The sequence below is a fragment of the Bufo bufo genome, chromosome 3 (genome assembly GCF_905171765.1).
Source record: "Bufo bufo chromosome 3, aBufBuf1.1, whole genome shotgun sequence".
Lineage (NCBI taxonomy): Eukaryota > Metazoa > Chordata > Amphibia > Anura > Bufonidae > Bufo > Bufo bufo.
Genome location: NC_053391.1, coordinates 572,662,401 through 572,684,571, shown reverse-complemented (window position 1 = coordinate 572,684,571; position 22,171 = coordinate 572,662,401). Strand labels below are relative to the sequence as shown.

Below are 22,171 nucleotides of genomic sequence, written 5' to 3'. Positions count from 1 at the left end.
TGCAGCACTGAAGCATGTAAAGACCACCATTGACAATCTAATTGCCCTGTGCTAAAGTTGTAAAAAGAAGAAAGTCCACTGAAAACAGGACAGGGTACAAAATGTCTCCTTTTTATTACTATTATTTTATTATTAAAGGGAAATCAGGCATGTAAACAGGTATGTAAAAGTATGGGTCCCGAGCGATTGTAGTAACGATTGTAGTTTATCCCCGTGCACGTTCTATCGCACTGCACTGTACAAAAGGGCGCCGATCAACTTCTTTTAGGCTACATTCACACGTCCGCAAAAAATGGCAAAATGGTCAGTTTTTGGCCTCATGCACACGATCAGTTGCTCCGTTCCGTGGTCCACAAAAAATATATAACCTGTCCTATTCTTGTCCGTTTTGCGGACAAGAATAGGCAGTTATATTAATGGCTGCCCGCAACGTTGCGCAAATTGCGGAACGCACACGGACACCATCCGTGTTTTGCGGATCCGCAATTTGCGGGATGCAAAACACACAACGGTCATGAGGCCTTTAACTGACTTTTTACACTGATGCATTTCTGAGAAATGAACGTTAAAAATCTTCCCATTCAATTGTATTGGAGCTGTCAGTCTGAGAATGGACAAAATTGAAGTGGATAAAATTGATTTGTTGACATCTGTTATTCATTGGCCATTAAAACAACAGCCGTGTGAATAGCACCATGGACTATCACTGTTCTTAAAACAGACATGTCACGTCAATCGTCCGTTTTTCACCATAATGTGAATGTAGCCTTATCGCTGATCAGTGCTTGAACTATATATAGATCGTAGTGATCTGTGTAATTGCAGTGAAGTTGGCAATGACAGACTGTCAGACTTCAGGTTAAAAGTCCAAATAGTGCTTTATTTTTCATCCAGCACAACAACAAACAGGACAACCAAGTTATCCGTCACTTGGGTGAAGACACAGCACATATTGCATAACACAAAAACACCTGCCCGTCTGGGCGCTAACTATAAAGAGAACCTCTCTCTCTCTCTCATCTACACACCCACAGTCCGAGAAGATGTATGTGAGGTATATGAACATGTGGAGTCACTGTGGGTAGAAATACATGGAGGCAAAAATAATAATAAATTACTAATAGGAGTTTACGATAAACCACCTAATATACCAGAGTCCACAGAAAATCTGCTACTAAACGAGATAGACGAGGCGGCAAATCATAATGAGGTGGTTATTATGGGGGACTTCAACTACCAAGATAAAGACTGGGAAACTGAAACTTGTACATCTCATAAAGGAAACAGGTTCTTGGCACTAACCAAAGACAATTACCTTTCCCAACTGGTTTAGAACCCGACTAGAGGGACGGCCATACTGGACTTAGTATTAACCAATAGACCTGACAGAACAACAGATGTGCAGGTTGGTGGACTGGACACCTAGGAAATAGTGACCATAAAGTAATAACCTTCCAATCATCCTTTAAACGAGTGTTTCTACAGGGAGGAACAAAAATCCTAAACTTCAAAAAAGCTAAATTTAGCCAACTAAGAGAGGCCATAGGCGTAACTAACGGGGATAAAGTCCTCAAAAATAAAAATACCGCCACAAAATTGGATATTTTTAAAATAATCCTAAAATCTAATTGTGAGAGGTACATACCTTATGGGAATAAAGGGTTAAGGAACAAGAAGAAATCAATGTGGATAAATAGAACTGTAAAGAAAGCAATAAATGACACAAAGAAAGCATTTAAATCACTAAAACATGAGTGGAGCCGGGAAGCACTGAAAAACTATAAAGGAAAAAAAATAGAGTATGTAAAAAAACAAATAAAAGCCGCCATACTAGAGACCGAGAGATTAATTGCCGAAGAGAGCTAAACTAACCCTAAAATGTTCTTCAATTATATAAATGGTAAAAAAGTATAAATCTGAAGGTGTCGGCCCTCTACAGAGCAATGAAGGGGGAGTTGCAGAGAGCGACGAGGAGAAAGCAAAGATGTTAAATATTTTTTCTCTCCATTGTATTCACTGAGGAAAATAAACTGTCAGATGAAATTCAGAATGTAAAAGTAAATTCCCCATTAAAAGTGTCCTGTCTGACCCAGGAAGAAGTACAACTGCGACTTAAAAAGATTCAAATTGCCAGGACCAGTTGGCATAGACCCCCGTATCCTAAAACAATTAAGTTATGTCATAGCCAGACCCTTATTTCTGATATTTGCAGACTCTATACTGACAGGGAGTGTTCCACAGGATTGGCGCATAGCAAATGTGGTGCCAATATTCAAAAAGGGTCCAAAAACAGAGCCTGGAAACTATAGGCCAGTAAGTTTAACATATGTCGTGGGTAAACCGTTTGAAGGTTTTCTAAGAGATGCTATCTTGGAGGATCTCAATGAAAATAAGCAAATAACGCCATATCAGCATGGCTTCATGAGGGATCGGTCATATCAAACTAATTTAATCAGTTTCTATGAGGAGGTAAGTTCTAGACTTGACAGCGGAGAATCAATGGATGTCGTGTATCTGGACTTCTCCAAAGCATTTGACACTGTACCACATAAAAGGTTAGTATATAAAATGAGAATGCTCGGACTGGGAGAAAACGTCTGTATGTGGGTAAGTAACTGGCTGAGGGATAGAAAACAGAGGGTGGTTATTAACTGTACATACTCAGATTGGGTCACTGTCACTAGTGGAGTACCTCAGGGGTCAGTATTGGGCCCTATTCTCTTCAATATATTTATTGATGATCTTGTAGAAGGCTTGCACAGTAAAATATCAATTTTTGCAGATGACACTAAACTGTGTAAAGTAATAAGGCTACTTTCACACTATCGGCACAGACCTCCAGCCGGCTGTTCCGTCGGGTGAACAGCCTGTCGGATCCGTCCTGCCACAAGTGAACGTGTGCCCCCGGCCTGCCGCTCCGCCCCCATTGACTATAATGGGGGCGGCGGCGGAGTTCCGGTAGCGCACGGCGAGAGGCTGCCGGAATAAAACTACGACATGTTCGACATTTATTCCGGAAGCCTCTTGCCGTGCCTCCGCCGGAACTCTGCCTCGCCCCTATTATAGTCAATGGGGACGGAGCGGCAGTCCAGGGGCACACGTTCACTAGTGGCAGGACAGAACAGCCTGCCGGAGGTCCGAAAGTAGCCTAACACTGAAGAGAACAGTATACTGCTACAGATGGATCTGGATAGATTAGAGGCTTGGGCAGAGAAGTGGCAGATGAGGTTTAACACTGACAAATGTAAGGTTATGCACACGGGAAGGAATAATGCAAATCACCCGTACATACTAAATGGTAAAACACTGGGTAACACTGACATGGAAAAGGACCTAGGAATTTTAATAAACTGCAAACTAAGCAGTGAAAACCAGTGTCAGGCAGCTGCTGTCAAGGCCAATAAGATAATGGGTTGCATCAAAAGGGGCATAGATGCCAGTGATGAAAACATAGTCCTACCACTTTACAAATCACTGGTCAGACCACACATGGAGCAGAGCTGGAGAGGGTTCAGAGGAGGGCAACTAAAGTAATAACTGGAATGGGGGGACTACAGTACCCTGAAAGATTATCAACATAGGGTTATTCACTTTAGAAAAAAGACAACTGAGGGGAGATCAAATTACTTTGTATAAATATATCAGGGGTCAGTACAGAGATCTCTCCCATCATCTATTTATACCTAGGACTGTGACTGTGACGAGGGGACATCCTCTGCGTCTGGAGGAAAGAAGGTTTGTACACAAACATAGAAGAGGATTCTTTACGGTAAGAGCAGTGAGACTATGGAACTCTCTGCCTGAGGAGGTGGTGATGGTGAGTACAATAAAGGAATTCAAGAGGGGCCTGGATGTATTTCTGGAGCGTAATAATATTACAGGCTATGGCTACTAGAGAGGGGTCGGGAAGGAATTTTTTATTCCCCTAAAGTGGGGGAAATTGGCTTCTACCTCACAGGGCTTTTTTTGCCTTCCTCTGGATCAACTTGCAGGATAACAGGCCGAACTGGATGGACAAATGCCTTTTTTCGGCCCTATATACTATGTTACAATGTTACACCTTCAGCGGGGATCAGACTAAGGCTAGTTTCACACTTGCGGCAGGACGGATCCGACATGCTGTTTAGCATGTCGGATCCGTCCTGTGGCTGTTCGCCGTGCCCCCGCTCCGTCCCCATTGACTATAATGGGGATGGGGGCGGAGCTCCGGCGCAGCACGGCGGTGCACGGAGAAAGCCGCCGGACTAAAAAACCTGACATGCAGTAATTTTAGTCCGGCGGCCTTAAGCCATGCACCGCCGTGCTGCGCCGGAGCTCCGCCCCCATCCCCATTATAGTCAATGGGGACGGAGCGGCGGCCCGGGGGCACGGCGAAACAGCCGCAGGACGGATCCGACATGGTGAACAGCCTGTCGGATCCGTCCTGCCGCAAGTGTGAAAATACCCTTAGCTCAGTCACATAGCCTCATAGCCTGCATGCTCTGGCACTGACTGGGCCACACCTAAGATCTTACAGCTTGGGGAAATAGCCATGCTGGAGTGGGGTGTACAGTCGTGGCCAAAAGTTTTGAGAATAACATAAATATTGGAAATTGGAAAAGTTGCTGCTTAAGTTTTTATAATAGCAATTTGCATATACGCCAGAATGTTATGAACAGTGATCAGATGAATTGCATAGTCCTTTTTTGCTATGAAAATTAACTTAATCCCAACAAAACCTTTCCACTGCATTTCATTGCTGTTATTAAAGGACCTGCTGAGATAATTTCAGTAATCGTCTTGTTAACTCAGGTGAGAATGTTGACGAGCACAAGGCTGGAGATCATTATGTCAGGCTGATTGGGTTAAAATGGCAGACTTGACATGTTAAAAGGAGGGTGATGCTTGAAATCATTGTTCTTCCATTGTTAACCATGGTGACCTGCAAAGAAACGCGTGCAGCCATCATTGCGTTGCATAAAAATGGCTTCACAGGCAAGGATATTGTGGCTACTAAGATTGCACCTCAATCAACAATTTATAGGATCATCAAGAACTTCAAGGAAAGAGGTTCAATTCTTGTTATTAAGGCTTCAGGGCGTCCAAGAAAGTCCAGCAAGCGCCAGGATCGTCTCCTAAAGAGGATTCAGCTGCGGGATCGGAGTGCCACAAGTGCACAACTTGCTCAGGAATGGCAGCAGGCAGGTGTGAGCGCATCTGCACACACAGTAAGGCCTCATGCACACGGACGTTTTTTTTTTGCGGTCCGCAAAACGGTTTTCCGTTGTTCAGTGATCCGTGACCGTTTTTTCTTCCGTGGGTCTTCCTTGATTTTTGGAGGATCCACGGACATGAAAAAAGTCATTTTGGTGTCCGCCTGGCCGTGCGGAGCCAAACAGATCCGTCCTGACTTACAATGCAAGTCAATGGGGACGGATCCGTTTGACGTTGACACAATATGGTGCAACTGCAAACGGATCCGTCCCCCATTGACTTTCAAAGTAAAGTCAGGAGTTAATATACCATAGGATCGGAGTTTTCTCCAATCCGATGGTATATTTTAACTTGAAGCGTCTCCATCACCATGGGAACGCCTCTATGTTAGAATATACCATCGGATTTGAGTTAGATCGTGAAAACTCATATCCGACAGTATATTCTAACACAGTGACGTTCCCATAGTGATGGGGACGCTTCAAGTTAGAATATACTAACAACTTTGTACATGACTGCCCCCCGATCTCTTACAGTACAGGGGGCTGTGATCCGCACAATTAACCCCTTAGGTGCAGACCCCCCCTCCCCTGTATTTAACTCATTGGTGGCCAGTGTGGCCTCCCCTCTCCCCCCCGTAATTAAAATCACCCCCCCCATCATTGGTGGCGCGGCCTCCCCTCTTCCCCTTCCCTAATTAAAATCACCCCCCCCCCCTCCCCCATCATTGGTGGCCAGTGCGGTCCCCTCCCTCCCCAGTATTATATTCATTGGTGGCCAGTGCGGCCTCCCCTCTCCCCCCCCCCCCCCCCCTAATTACAATCACCTTCCCCCAGCGGAGAGTTCCGATCGGAGTCCCAGTTTAATCGCTGGGGCTCCGATCGGTAACCATGGCAACCAGGACGCCACTGCAGTCCTGGTTGCCATGGTTACTTAGCAATTTTAGAAGCATTATACTTACCTTCGCTGTCTGTGACCGGCCGGGCGCTCCTCCTACTGGTAAGTGAAAGGACTGTGCGGCGCATTGCCTATAGCACAGACCTGTCACTTACCAGTAGGAGGAGCGCCCAGCCGGACACAGACATCGCAGGTAAGTATAATGCTTCAAAAAATTGCTAAGTAACCATGGCAACCAGGACTGCAGTAGCGTCTTGGTTGCCATGGTTACCGATCGTAGCCCCAGCAATTAAACTGGGACTCCGATCGGAACTCTCCGCTGCCACCAATGATGGGGGCAGGTGATTTTAATTAGGTGGGGGGGAAAAGGGGAGGCCGCACTGGCTACCAATGATGGGGGGGGGGTGATTTAAATTAGGGGGGGGGGGGGAGGCCACACTGGCCACCAATGATGGGGGGGGGATTTTAATTAGGGGGGGGGAGAGGGGAGGCCACACTGGCCACCAATGACGGGGGGTGATTTTAATTAGGGAGAGGGGGGAGAGGGACAGGCCGCACTGGCCACCAATGAGTTAAATACAGGGGAGGGGGGTCTGCCCCCTGCTGCCTGGCAGCCCCTGATCTCTTATAGGGGGCTATGATATGCACAATTAACCCCTCAGGTGCGGCACCTGAGGGGTTAATTGTGCGGATCACAGCCCCCTGTAAGAGATCGGGTGCTGCCAGGCAGCAGGGGGCAGTCATGTACACAGTTCGTAGTATATTCTAACTTGAAGCGTCCCCATCACTATGGGAACGCCTCTGTGTTAGAATATACTGTCGGATCTGAGTTTTCACGAAGTTAAAACTCAGCTCTGAAAAAGCTTTTATGCAGACGGATTTGCGGATCCGTCTGTGTGAAAGTAGCCTACGGCCACGGACGCGGATGCCAATCTTGTGTGCATCCATGTTTTTTCACGGACCCATTGACTTGAATGGGTCCGTGAACCGTTGTCCTTCAAAAAAATAGGACAGGTCATATTTTTTTGACGGACAGGAAACACGGATCACGGCCGCGGATGAACAACTGTGCATTTTCAGAGTTTCAACGGACCCATTGAAAGTCAATGGGTCCGCAGAAAATCACGGAAAACGGAACAACGGCCAAATTGTCATCCCATGATGAGAGAAAGTGAAGAAAACTAAGCAGATAACTAAGGGTAGGTTCACACCACGTTTTTGTCATACGTTTAAACATAGACAAAAAACATATATGTTAATGGATGCCTCAGACAGATGCCATATAGCAGCATCTGTCACCATAGAGTTCCATTGTAAAAAAATAAATAAAAAAAATGTATATGTATAAGTTAACGCATACTTTTTTGCAGGACTCTACGCTTTCATGGGAAAGCGTAGTGTACCACATTTCTCCAGACTGCAAAGTCCAGCAAAAAAAGAATACTTTAATTTTTTATCATTTTTTTTTTTTTACACAATGGAACGCTATGGTGAAAATGCCACTGTATGGCATCTGTCTGAGGCATCTGTTAACGTATATGGTTTTATGTGTAAGTTAAACATAGTACAAAAGCGTAACGTGAACCCACCCCTGAGACAGATAAAGCAAGTGCTTACATATAAGGCTCCATTCACACGTCCGCAAAATGTGTCCGCATCCGTTCCGCAATTTTGCGGAACGGGTGCGGACCCATTCATTCTCTATGGGGACGGAATGGATGCGGACAGCACACAGTGTGCTGTCTGCAGCCGCAATTGCGGAGCGCGGCCCCGATTTTGGGTCCGCAGCTCCGCAAAAAGATAGAGCATGTCCTATTCTTGACCGCAGCTTGCGGACAAGAATAGGCATTTCTATGGGGGTGACGGGCTGGTGTGTTGCGGACCCGCAATTTGCGGGTCCGCAACACACCACGGACGTGTGAATGTAGCCTAACAGTCAGGAATAGATGCTGGAAGCTGTAAATCACTTTCTACAATGAGGACAGTTCATAATGTCCAAGAAAAAAAAATTTAATATGGAGCAGCCCTCATCTGACATCCAAGGGGGCAGCACAGGTAGTGTAGTATGCAGAGGAGCTACCAGACAACCAATACAGATGTTTTACCAGAGAAATAGCCATGTTGACTGGTTGGATCTGTGTCTGGGGTTTTGTACCTTGAGTCTAGTTTCAACTTAAGATGCTCCAGGAAAAGCCATTACAAGTTGAAAATATTGTATCTTGAGGGACCACTGATAATCCTAGTGATTATAACCCACACACAACTAAGGCCCCTTTCACGCAGGCGAGTATTCCACGCAGATGCGATGCGTGAGTTGAACACATTGCACCCGCACTGAATCCTGACCCATTCATTTCTATGGGGCTGTGCACATGAGCGGTGATTTTCACGCATCACGTGTGCATTGTGTGAAAATCGCAGCATGCTCCTCTTTGTGCGTTTTTCACGTAATGCAGGCCCCATAGAAAATGAATGGGGTTGCGTGAAAATCGCAAGCATCCGCAAGCAAGTGCGGATGCGGTGCGATTTTCACGCACGGTTGCTAGGAGACGATCGGGATGGGGACCCGATCATTATTATTTTCCCTTATAACATGGTTATAAGGGAAAATAATAGCATTCTGAATACAGAATGCATAGTAAAATAGCGCTAGAGGGGTTAAAAAAATAAATAAATAATAATTTAACTCACCTTAATCCACTTGCTCGCGCAGCCCGGCATCTCTTCTGTCTTCATCTTAGCTGTGTGCAGGAAAAAGACCTGTGGTGACGTCATTCTGGTCATCACATGATCCATCACCATGGTAAAAGATCATGTGACGGACCATGTGATGACCGGAGTGACGTCACCACAGGTCCTTTTCCTGCACACAGCTAAGATGAAGACAGAAGAGATGCCGCGCTGCGCGAGCAAGTGGATTAAGGTGAGATAAATATATTTTTTTATTTTTTTTAACCCCTCCAGCGCTATTTTACTATGCATTCTGTATTCAGAATGCTATTATTTTCCCTTATAACCATGTTAGAAGGGAAAATAATAGCAATCTACAGAACACCGATCCCAAACCCGAAATTCTGTGAAGAAGTTCGGGTACCAAACATGCGCGATTTTTCTCACGCGAGTGCATTACAATGTTTTGCACTCGCGCAGAAAAATTGCGCATGTTCCCGCAACGCACCTTTTCCCGCAACGCCCGTGTGAAAGAGGCCTAAGGGTATGTTCACATCAGCGTTAGAAATCCAAGAGTAATGGCCTGCCGGAGCTCATAGTGTCTGGCGTAGCCAAATAATACCATTCATCACCGGATCCCCATTAACTGTAAATGGCAGGTAGACAAATACCACATGCAGCAATTTTTGTCCACCAGTCGGCATTTATAAAACAGGCCACCGGATCTGCTAACGCTAGTGAACCTAGTGCAAGCCATCAAAAGGAAATCAAAACCATGTCAGGTGCCTGATACAGGGCGTACACAAATTCTAAAACAGGTTTACTATTGTTTGTGAAATTGCTCAACCCTCATGTGAAAATCTGATAAGTGTACCCACCCTTGAATAATCTTGGAGATGTCCTATATAAGCTGTGTTTGTAAAACATACCCTTATCCACTGGTCTGAAACCTTCTAGACTAGTGAAAATAAATCTGTGAGATTGACAAATAGGGTTATGAGCCTATTTGGGTCACAATCACTGTGCCTACTAAACCTCAGTTGGACTGGTACAATTAGCTCTGCTTTCATGCCCATAGCTATCCTGCCCAATGGCTCAATAATCATAGTCAGACCAGCTTACAAGTTTATTTTACCAGGGCTGAGGTTAAGCAGATGCCAGACACCCTTGGTATTGCTGATCTCCTGGAGGAACAAAGGGTTGTGGAAATTACAATCTGACTGCTCTGATCTTTCTATCCCCTTCCAGCAGACATCAGGAGAACTTTAGGCATGCTCTACAGACACAAGATTGCTGGTGGGGATCTTACAAATACCTTATGTCTACAACCCACAATAACCTTTTATAGCCTTGCTTAGGCCCACTGGTAAAATGATTAGTAGCTCGTTAAGTCTGTATACTAGGCATATCTTTTTACCCATCAAGCAGAAATGAATGGTCTGTTTATGGGTACCACCAACTTGCCTTTTCCATGAAGTGGTTCTAAGAGTGAATAAGAATCCTTACAGCAGGCCAGGATGCAACCTGAAAGATTTATGCTCTTTTGACTGTACCCACATCATTAATCACTCCTTAATAGCATTTTTATTCCAAGTCAACACATGTGCCAAACAAGACGCATAACAAACTGCTGTAACAAAGAGGAGGTACTGTCCAAAACCACAAAATCCACAAATAAAACAAGTCAGTGAGAACAAATGATCTTCTCATGGTGCGTTCAAAGGAAGCGCTCTAGAAACAAGCCCACGGGCCATGCACGCTCTTCTAACTGCAAGCCTAACCAGAACAAAGCCAGCTTAAATAGGAATCACATTTATCATATTGTACATTTTATTTAAAATAATTTAGAAGGAAAAAACGCCAAGGAATTCTACCATCACACACTTTCTACGTTCAGATTATTCCACAGGACCTTTATTATCTTTCATTCCTGCAGAGAAGCAACAAGATTTATCTGACTAATTAATACATCACAAATCATAGGTCCCAGTGTCTAGGACACGTCAGCCATTCTCCTTTTGACCACTCAATGGTCAATTCTACCAATGTGTCGGGTCTAGATCACAACATGTCAACTGGGAATTAAGACCTCCTGGTAGCAAAGTTGAGCATGCCAACATTTAAGGGGTTGTCTAGTATAGGAAACCCATTTCCAAGTGCCCCATTAGAGAATTCAAAATAGATCCCCATTCAAACCCCCTACTAGCCAGAGATCTAAAAATTGGGAATCAATCCATCCCCCATCCATCTATCTCCTCATCTCAATTTGGAATAAAGACCTCAGCAGTAAAGAGGTGGTGGACACATACATTTTTGGTCAGTGCAGCAGCAGTTATGGTTAAGCTAGGGCTACATGGCACATTTGGCTGTGACACACATTGCACAGCTAAAGACCTTTAATGTCTACCTATACCCATCTATGTATACCAAAACATCTCCCCACCCAACTACCCATCCATCTCCCCACCCAACTACCCATCCATTTCCCCACCCAAACACCCATCCATTTCCCCAGCCAACCACCCATCCATCTTCCCACCCAACCCAACCACCCATCCATCTTCCCACCCAACCCAACCATCTGCCCATCTCAATTTGGAATCAAGACCTCAGCAGTAAAGAGGTGGTGGACACATACATTTTTGGAGCCTCAGTGAAGCAGCAGTTATGATTAGGTTAGGGCTACATGGCACATTTGGCCGTGACACTTTGCACAGCTAAAGACTACAACGTAGGCTGCCTTCACCCGACTAATGAAAATGAAAGGGGTCACATTGCAAACTGCAAGTTGCTGCAACCACAACACAACAGTCGCAAGAAATTCAAATCTGATGGATTTCTAGCAGGTCGCAACGTGAGCCCATTGACTTTCATTCACTGCCATGTGTGTTGGTGCCAACATTGACATGAAGCCCCAGTTTAAAAAGGGGTCATCTGGGAAAGGCAGCCATAAAAGAAGAAAATGTAATTAAAAGTAAAAATAAATAAAAACCGTAACTCACCTTTTAAAGGCAGTCTTGTCATACCCGTTAGGAAGGAGTGTGCTGGGAAAAACATTTATTGTCCAGATCTGCTCCTGCAAGTGCCCTGCAGACAGAGCTTCAGTGTTCTCTGCATTGAGTTGCTTCACAGCACCTCTGCTCTGAGTGACAGCTGGAGCATCAAACCAGGGGACCACTACAACTACCACTCAGAGCAGAGGGGAGGGGCTGTGAAGCAGCTCAATGCATAGAGCACTTCTCAGTGAAGCTCCGCCCTGGGAACTTGCAGGAGCTGAATCTGGCAGAATAAAAGTGGATATTCACTGTAAGGTGAATTTTAAAAGATTTGAGAATGAACAAGCTTACGCAGGCTAAGTGAATAAATAAATTTGCTAAGTGAATAAATAAATTTACTAAGTGCTATTAAATATAAGATAATAATAAAAAGTAACCAAAAATCACTAGCCTAAATATGCAATATGGGGTAGGGCTCTGGTTGACCATGCTATAACACATGGCTGTCTACCACATTATAACACATGACCAACACCACAGGAGATACGGCAGATCAATACTTTCATCCTAACTAGGATGACGTTCTAAGTGGTGTCCCCACTAATGTATTTGTGTAACCAGAATGCTGCACCTTGGCCCCTCCCCCGGTGTGCATCACGCATGTTCTGAGATCACTACTAAGGAATGTAGACTCATCAGCACAATGGGAGATGGGTACTACATTACAAGGAATTACAAGGAATATTCTTAGGCTACTTTCACAGTAGCGTTTATATTTTCCGGTATTGAGATCCATCATAGGGTCTCCATACCGGAAAAAGAAAACACTTCCGTTTTGTCCCCATTGTCAAAATGCATTCCGTTCTGTTCTCATACCGGAGAGCAAACCGTAGCATGCTGCGGTTTGATTTCCATCCTGGGACGCGGAGCAAGACGGATCAGTCATGACCAATAATGCAAGTCAATGTGGATGGATCCATTTTGGGTATGGTAAAGATAATAACCGGATCCGTTCATAAAGGATGCAGATGGTTGTATTCTCAGTAACTGAAGCGTTTAAGTAACCTTACACAGAATACTAAAAGTAATATAAGAGAAAATTAAACGGGACAGAACCAAACAGTACTTAAAAATACCCTTACAAAACATTCACAAAGCTCCTAATAATAAAAAGTTCTACACCAAACAGTTGTCCTGTTCTCTTTGGGCCCTACCTAGTGTTGTGAGCATTTTTACATGAAGCTGGATAGATCATCAGCTTCTGATCGGCAGGGGTCCGACACCCGGGACCCCCGCCGATCAGCTGTTTGAGAAGGCAGCGGCGCTCCAGCAGTGCCGCGGCCTTCTCACTGTTTACCGCCGGGCCGCCTGCCCACTGACGTCACGACTAGTATCAACTAGCGTGGGCGCGGCTAAGCTCCATTCAAGTGAACAGAGCTTAGCCGCGCCCACGCTAGTTGATACTAGTCGTGACGTCAGTGGGCAGGCGGCCCGGCGGTAAACAGTGAGAAGGCCGCGGCGCTGCTGGTTATCCATTCAAGTGAACAGAGCTTAGCTGCGCCCACGCTAGTTGATACTAGTCAAGAGGATAGATCATCAGTTAAATGAAAGTGCAGAACCCCTTTTAAGGGTGATGCTAGCATAAACGGCACGAAACTGTGAAGGTCAGTGATTGGCTGCAGTAGTCATGTGGATGTACATGACATCATCACTGCAGGAAAAGTAAACAAAGACAATATTTTCTGCTCTTAGGGTATATTTAAAAAAATATATATAATTCTTGGACAACCAGTTTAAAGGGATTGTCCACTCCACAAGTGATAGCCTATCCTCAGGACAGGCCATGGCTATCTGAGCACCGCTCATCAGCTGTTTTGCAATAGCTCTGGTGCCAGAACTACACAGTGAAGAGGACGGAGCTGCTTACTGTAGAGCTGCTCTCACTCACTTCAAGTGTGGAGGCTAAAGGTATACTTCAAACACTGTAAATACAGCGACACTTCTTCCCCGTCAGGTTTGAAATGCTTTTGGATGGTCAGAATACGTAGTCCGATACAGTATTCAAACCAATAAAAAAAAGAAAACCTGACAGACCCGTTATAAGTTAATGGAGAACACAGAAGCAATAGTATTCCTTTCATCTGCATTTACGTGGTTATCTGGTTCTGCAAGAGAGCCAAGCACACGCTTTTTGTTCTAATTCTTCTACTCAAGATAATCATGTGCAAACAAATGCCGCGGTTTGATGGGTTTTACATGAGACGTACAGTATTGGTAGCAATTTAACGTTCTGCACGGTTTCTGGACATAAAAAAAGAGAATGTTTTCAGTACAACAAAGGACATCTGGAAATTGTCTATTGATGTAGATGAATGGGGTTCTGCACTTTACATAGAATGCGTTTAAGCAAGTTTAAGCGGTTTCCTCTCTTCCATAAAGCCAGTTATGGTGCCTTTTAGGAAGATGCATTGTTATCTCCACATAGACTGCCTAAGCGGGGAGATGAGAAAAAGATGTCCATTTAGTCAATGATATCTGTGATAATGTAGGAAGATGCTGGATGTCTGGTCCAGTGCTGCACAGAGCTCTTCAAGAAAAGGAAGGAGGCGGTCAGACGGACACCGCTACTGGGCTAAGGGTACTTCCACACTTGCGGCAGAGGATTCCGGCAGGCAGTTCCAGCCAATCTGGATGCGGATCCGTCTCATAAATGCATTGCAATACTGGATCCGTCTTTCCGGTAGTCATCCGGAAACACGGATCCGGTATTTAATTTTTTCACAGATTTCATGGTCTGCATATGCCTGGACGGAAAGAACGGATCCGTTTTGCCGGAACACTTGGGTCTGGATCCGGCATTAATGCATTTCAATGGAAATTAATGCTGGATCCGGCATTCCGGCAAGTGTTGAGGATTTTTGGCCGAAGAGAAAACTGCAGCATGCTGCAGTATTTTCTCCGGCTAAAAAAACGTAAGAGGGACTGAACTGATGCATCCTGAACGGATTGCTCTCCATTCAGAATGCATTAGGATAAAACTGATCCTAGGATGAAACTCAATACCGGAAAAGAACAACGCTAGTGTGAGAGTACCCTTAGTACACGGTTAGAATTGTAATTTGGCAACATTCAGACATGGCAGAGGTTTTAGTGTAGACTCCGCCCGAAATCTGCAAAGGCCAGACCAAGTCTGCATAATCCCAATCACAGAATTGGAAACAAATCTGTGCAGGATCACACTGCAAATCTACAGCAGAATCTGCATGAGTCCATCTGTAGCTTAAAGTTAAAGGGGTATTCCAATTTCAAAGTGATGACATAACGCTACGAAATGCCATCACTCTAACCTTAGGGACCGTCACATATCCCAAAAACGTATGAGCCACCACACCGATTCATTACTGTGGCCTCATCAACGTTTTCCCAGGCACAGTGGCCCCGGATCAGTAGGCAAAGGTCAGACCATCAATTATCAAAATGTGATAGCATACCCTAGTGATAGAGATCAAAACAGGCCTTTAGGGGGTCATTTACTATGCTGAAATACACTTAAATTAGGCGTATTTCAGGCGCAGATATCTGCAACCTCGCCCTGCTCACGCCAGATCTAAAATAGTGGGCGGGGAAGGGGACATGCCGGTAGGCCCGTCTCAGTCACCATTGTCTGCATCTGTTTTAGGCATAGAACTGGCACTGGATGCACTGAAATTATGGAGAGGCCTTTATTAAGTTAAGCGGCTAAAACGCCGGTCTTAATAAATGTGCCCCCTAGTGTCTACCCACACCTATCTATGTATATACTAATCCATCTCCCTATAACATATGTCAGTATGCATACGTTCTCATACCCTCTCTAGTGGGGGCTACAGGCAGCCGCGTGTTGTAAGTTTTTTTGTGTTTTTTTTTTTTCCTAATTTAGAACAGAGTTTAAACTCTGTTCTAAATTAGGAAAAAAACACAAAAAACTTTACACCGAAGGGAAGATTTCAAACTTTGCCTCTCACTCCTCTTAAGGCTACATTCACACGTCAGTATTTTTCTATAATCCGATTTTCTGCCCGTTTTTTGCGGATCCGTTGTTCCTGAAAATGTTTCCGTATGTCATCCGTTTTTTGCGGATCCGCAAAAAACGGAAACATGTGAAAACTCAAATCCGACAGTATATTCTAACACAGAGGCGTTCCCATGGTGATGGGGACGCTTCTAGTTAGAATATACTGAGAACTGTGTACATGACAGCCCCCTGCTGCCTGGCAGCACCCGATCTCTTACAGGGGGCTGTGATCCGCACAATTATTGTGCGAATCATAGCCCCCTGTGAGAGATCAGGTGCTGCCAGGCAGGAGGGGGCAGACCCCCTCCCTCCCCTGTATTAAATGTGACTAGTGCGGCCCCCCCCCCCTCTATGTTCATTGGTGGCCAGTGCGGATGTGACCAGTGCGGCCTCACCTCTTTCCCCCCCCCCCCCCCCCCCATCATTGGTGGCCAGTGCGGATTCCCAGTATTAATAAATGTGACCAGTGCGGCCTCACCTCTTCCCCCCCCCCCCCCCCCCCATCATTGGTGGCAGCGGAGAGTTCCGATCAGAGTCCCAGTTTAAATCGCTGGGGCTCATATCGGTTACCATGGCAGCCAAGACGCTATTGCAGTCTTGGCTGCCATGGTTACTTAGCAATAAATACAAGCATTATACTTACCTACTGGTAAGTGACAGGTCTGTGCGGCGCATTGCTTTTAGCACAGACCTGTCACTTACCAGTAGGAGGAGCTCCCGGCCGGACACACATCGCAGCTCGCAGTCGCAGGTAAGTATAATGCTTGTATTTATTGCTAAGTAACCATGGCAGCCAAGACTGCAATAGCGTGCAGGGGGGGGGGAAGAGGTGAGGCCGCACTGGGCTCATTTATTAATACTGGGAATCCGCACTGGCCACCAATGATTGGGGGGGGGGGGGGGGGAGGGAGAGGTGAGGCCACACTGGGCACATTTATTAATACTGGGAATCCGCACTGGCCACCAATGATGGGGGGGGGGGGGGGGGGGGAGGTGAGGCCGCACTGGGCACATTTATTAATACTGGGAATCCGCACTGGCCACCAATGATGGGGGGGGGGGGGGAGGTGAGGCCGCACTGGTCACATTTAATACTGGGGAGGGAGGGGGGTCTGCCCCCTGCTGCCTGGCAGCCCCTGATCTCTTATAGGGGGCTATGATATGCACAATTAACCCCTCAGGCGCAGCAGGGGGCAGTCATGTACACCGTTCTCAGTATATTCTAACTAGAAGCGTCCCCATCACCATGGGAACGCCTCTGTGTTAGAATATACTGTCGGATCTGAGTTTTTCACGAAGTGAAAAATCTGATCTGTAGAAAACTTACTGGGAATCCGCACTGCCGCACTGGCCACCAATGAATATAGAGGGAGGGGGGCCGCACTGGTCACATTTAATACTGGGGAGGAAGCCTAATTTCCAGGAACGGAATCCGCATAAAACGGATGACATACGTAATGACATACGAATGTCTTCCGTTTTTTGCGGATCCATTGACTTTGTATTGGTCCAGGATCCGATTTTTCAGGAAAAGAATAGGACATGTTTTATATTTAAACGGACATGCGGAACGGAACAACGGAAACGGACAGCACACATTGTGCTGTCCGTTTTTTTCCAGGACCCATTGAAAATGAATGGGTCCAGATCTGTTCCAGAAAAAACGGAACAGATCAGGAAAGAAAAAACGGACATGTGAATGGACCCTAATTCTTACATATCGGTGGGTATCTGTTCACTAAAAAAAGCAAACGCAGGCATTATTTTTGGTATAAACCAGCCCACTTGGCTTTGCAACTTCTTACAATTTTGTGGTGTTAACTGCACCTTGTAGTAAAAAAAAAAAAAATATCTGAAAAGAGTTGCAAAGTTTTGCACAAAATGTAGCCAAACTGATGTTAAAATGAAAGTAAACAATGCACGCCTTACCCCTACAGAAGGGTCCTTCATCTGAGCGATCTGGACAGTCTGGATAACCATTACATAGCTTACTCATTGGCATACAGATTTCTGTGCCCAAGCAGTTATGCTCGTTCGGTTGGCATTTCGAAATTTTGTTTTGTGGACCTAGGTGGAAAAAAAACATATACATATGTAAGGAAAACTAAATAAAAAGGCGCAATATATTGAAACCACAGCAAACATTCTAGAAGTTACATTACACATTGTCCAATATTAAAAAAGCTTTTTATAAAAACACAAGCAAATTCATAAAAGGCAGCAGCGTGCTCAGACAAGGGCTCACACATCCGTGTTGGTGGCTCAGGTGGTGCCCTCCATTGCAGATTCCATCAATAATACCAGACAAATCTTCTCGAAAAAAAAAAGGGTTTGCGAATAGAAACTGAATGGACTCCATCATAGTCGATGTAGTCTGTACAGCTCTGTTAGTGTCAGTTTTCAGGCACGTTCGTTATTTTCGTTGTTACGCTCCTATAACGGGGCAGAACAACAGAAGTTACTAGCAGTGGTGTGAACTCACCCTAAAGGTCCTCCTCCCCGATGGCTGGCAAAATGAGGAGAGCAAAAATGGAAGAACATTTTAGGCTAGTTTCATACTAGCTGTAAATTCTACGTTTCGGCTCAAACGGAGCCTTTGCTTGAGAAAGGCTCACACATTGAGCCGAAACGTCGCTTGTCCCGTATGGGTAATTAAAGATTTTTTTCTTCTTTTACTTTCTGGAGTGCTGCCCTTTTTGTTATTTCTGTCTATTTGGATTGGCTTCCATCCACGCTGGGCCAGCTGCACCCGCATTTTTTTCTTTGACGGTGCTGCCACTGAACTCTTTTGCTCTCTCTCTCTATATATATATATATATATATATATATATATATATATTTATTTATTTTATTTTTATTTTTTTATTTTTTTTTAACGCAAAACCTAAAGGAATGATGGCAGAAAAAAAATAAAAAGACAGTTCCTTCTAGTCTGTCCTTATATCCTTTTTCTCTTAGGACATAGACATGTTTATCCCAAGCAGGTTTACAGTCACTTACTGCAGATTTGCCAACCACATCTGACGGAAGTACGTTCTCATCTACTATTCTTTTAGTAAAATAATATTTTCTGACATTGCTTCTGATCTCCCCCCAACTGGTTTCAGCTTGTGCCCCCTTAGGCTCAATTCAAACGTCCGCATTTTGGGTCCAGATCTGTACCGCAATTATTTGAAACAGGTGCGGACCCATTCATTTTCAATGGGGACGGAAAAGATGCGGACAGCACACAGTGTGCTGTCGGCATCCGCGTTTCCGGTCCACGGCCCTGAACTTCAGGCCCGCGGTTCCGCAAAAAAATGTGGCAGCTGCGGACAAAAATGGCCATTTCTATTGGGGTGCCGGCCTGGTGTTTTGCGGATCCGCAAAACACTGCGGACGTGTGAATGGACCCTTATTCTCATGTTCAGTTTCCTACTAAAACATTTCTTTCTCTTAAACAAAGATTTCAACCATGTTGCCACTCTACCTTCTTTTCTCCAGGTTATACAAATTAAGGGAGTTATTTACTAACAGAAATACATCTATATTAGGCGTGTATCTGGTGCAGAAGGTTCTTTGCGCCGCAATCAGCAACTTTTTCACACTCAGGTCGAGTCGGCGGGGAAGGTGATGGGCCAGCAGGACGGTCTCATTCATAAATTTTCTATGCCTGTTTTAGAAGCGGCAGTGAATCCACTGAAGTTATGTCGAAGCTGGCACCACTACATAACTTCGGATCCACTTCCAGCGCAGGGCCCTATTAAGACCAGCGTCTAAAACCCCAGTCTTAATAAATGACCCCCTAAGTTCTTTATAAGATTTATGACAGACGCTAGACTCCTCAGATGCTGTAGTCAATTTTGACCTTTCTGAAGAAAGCCATGCTATTAGAGCTGTAGTTTCTATGGAGGCCTGCACGTGGCAGAGCTCCACAGGAAAAGACTGAATTCATCATAATCTGCTGTGCAAAATTACAGAATATGAGAAATGCCATCTAAAGATTAAATGTTTAAGACCCCTGGGTGGGTTAAAATAAATGTAAATAAATAAAAAAAAATATATAAAAAAAATTCACATCACTACCCTTTTCCCATAATTTAAATAAAAATAAACAAAAATAAATAAAGATCATAGGCATTGAGGTGTCCCAAAATGCCTGAATTATTAAAATATAAACGTATTTCTCCTATACAGTGAACACTGCAACAGAAAAAAAATTAAAATAAAAATGGCGATCTGCAGTTTATTTGTTGCTTCACTTCCCCAAAAAAATAAATACAAAAGTGTCATACAAGAGTCATACGCCCCCCTCAAAAAATACCATCACAGAAAACTACAGAACACCCTGCAAAAAAAAAAAGAGCCCTGACACAGTTCTAGAGACGTAAATATAAAAAAAATAAAAAGTAATGACGGTGAGAATATGGCAATGACAAAAAAAAATATTAAAACAATTAAAAAAAATAATTATTTTAAATTTTTTAACTGTTAAAACACAAGAAAAACTATAAAACATGTGGTATTGCTGTCATCATACTGAATGAAGGTAACAGGTCAGTTTTACCAAATAGGGAACTGTGTAAAAACAAAACCCATAAAACTGTGGCAGATTAGGCTCTCTCCTCCCCCCCCCCCCCCCCCCCCCCCTTCCCCAATTCCACAACATTTGGAATTTTTTCAGCTTGCTACTACATCGTATGCAAAATTAAATGGTGCAATTAGAAAGTACAACTTATCCTGCAAAAAACAAGCAGTCATATGGCTATGTGAATGGGGGGGGGGGGAAAAAATGTATGGCTCTGGGAATCCATAAGAGTAAAAAACAAAAACGGAAAACTGCTGTATCAGGAAAGGGTTCAAGACTACCATGCATTAGAGATCTGCCATATGCCATGTCACCTGCCCCCTCCCTCATAAACGTACATGCTTGATGAGTGGGTAGGAATGAAAATTTTCCTGCCAGAGGTTTATCTGTCTTGAATGAAAATGATGTCCCAAATGCCTGAAGCCTCCCCCATTCTCAACATCTACTATAATGTCTACCATCAGTGGACACTAGATGGAATGTGCATGGCCAGGTCATATGTACAAGTAAAACACCTTTGAAATGTGTCTCTAAAGCCCTATTTGAAGCAATATTCAGTATTTGCACCCGGTCTGCTCTGCATCATGTCATCAACTGTACATTGTATCCAGAAAATCTGCTGGGCAAAGAGGATCAAGACGGGTACAATTAACAATGTTGAACATCAGTGAACCTGTGCGCTTAAGTATTAAGAGACAAAAACGTCAACCTTGTTACATGGACAAGGAATGACAATTCTCAGGATGGACATAAAGGTGCGAGGAGGAGGAGGCAGCGTGTGGGATTCCCAGCTGAACGGCAAAAGCTATTTAGCATAGTTTCCAGACAGCATCTTCCCATTCAGAGTCGCCCCACTCTCCCTCCTCCCTCTCCCCAGATAGGATGCCTCCACATGGAGACGGAGAGCTGGATGAAGAGGGTCTACTCAGCATGACAGGTCAGGATGTGTCATGGAGCACCTGCCCCATCTCCTGCTCTGGATAGTCAATGGCCTCGTTCCTAACAAAAAGATACAATACAGGAAACCAAAAGTGGATTTCCACCTGGCCACGTAGTAGCATTGGATAACTACCCAATTTTGTCTACTGCTAGGCTCCTGATTTGGTCCATTATACTTATGGACATCTTTCTTCAAGGGGTTGTCCCAAGATTTAAAGGAAATGTGTGACCAAAATTTTTATTTGCCAGTTAAAACCAGATACTGTACTGCCTATTTTTACCTGTGCTTAAAATAGGGTTGCTAGGCATGGTCCGTCTATCTGTTGAAGGACAGAGCACGCAGAAGCAGGCTGCGTGCAAGGTCACATTACTGACAGCCAGGGACTGTAAGTAAATGATTAAAGCCAGGTCCTCCCCAGCAGCTGATAACAGTGCCTGGCCTGTGTGCACTTCTCCCTGTCCCTGCGCTTGGCAGACGCTCCCTCACTCAGCAGAGCTGGAGAATGCAGAGTTGAATCAGCGCAGACCAGGGAAGGGAGATCTGCCATCTGCTCAGTGTATAAATGAAAGCAACATGTGGTAAGAGGACCCCTTTGTGCTGCAGGAGATTAACCCTTTAGGGGGAGGGCTCTGGTTACTGACACTTTTAGGGTGCTATTATTACTGGCTAGTAAGGGCAGACTGGATTAGCCTCAGGGTGAGGGCAGTGGCGGCCATCTTAACTGAATAGTGAAATTGCAGTTTTATGCAGACTGGTTGCTAAGGGCTGAATCTTATTAAATATGGGGTAAATCAGTCTAATAGTAACTGATTCTGGAATATCATGTTATTAGTAACTACATATATGAAAATTGA

The 22,171-nt window shown here is 44.6% G+C and overlaps 1 protein-coding gene across 1 annotated transcript in view; it reads right to left on the bottom strand.

The window, feature by feature from the left end:
- LRP1 (LDL receptor related protein 1) overlaps nt 1-22,171 on the bottom strand; it is a 297,752-nt gene that overhangs the window by 185,295 nt on the left and 90,286 nt on the right. Inside the window, exon 3 of the mRNA XM_040425719.1 lies at nt 17,740-17,877. Within this exon, the coding sequence (XP_040281653.1) occupies nt 17,740-17,877 (138 nt within the window). The remainder of the gene's footprint in view (nt 1-17,739; nt 17,878-22,171) is intronic.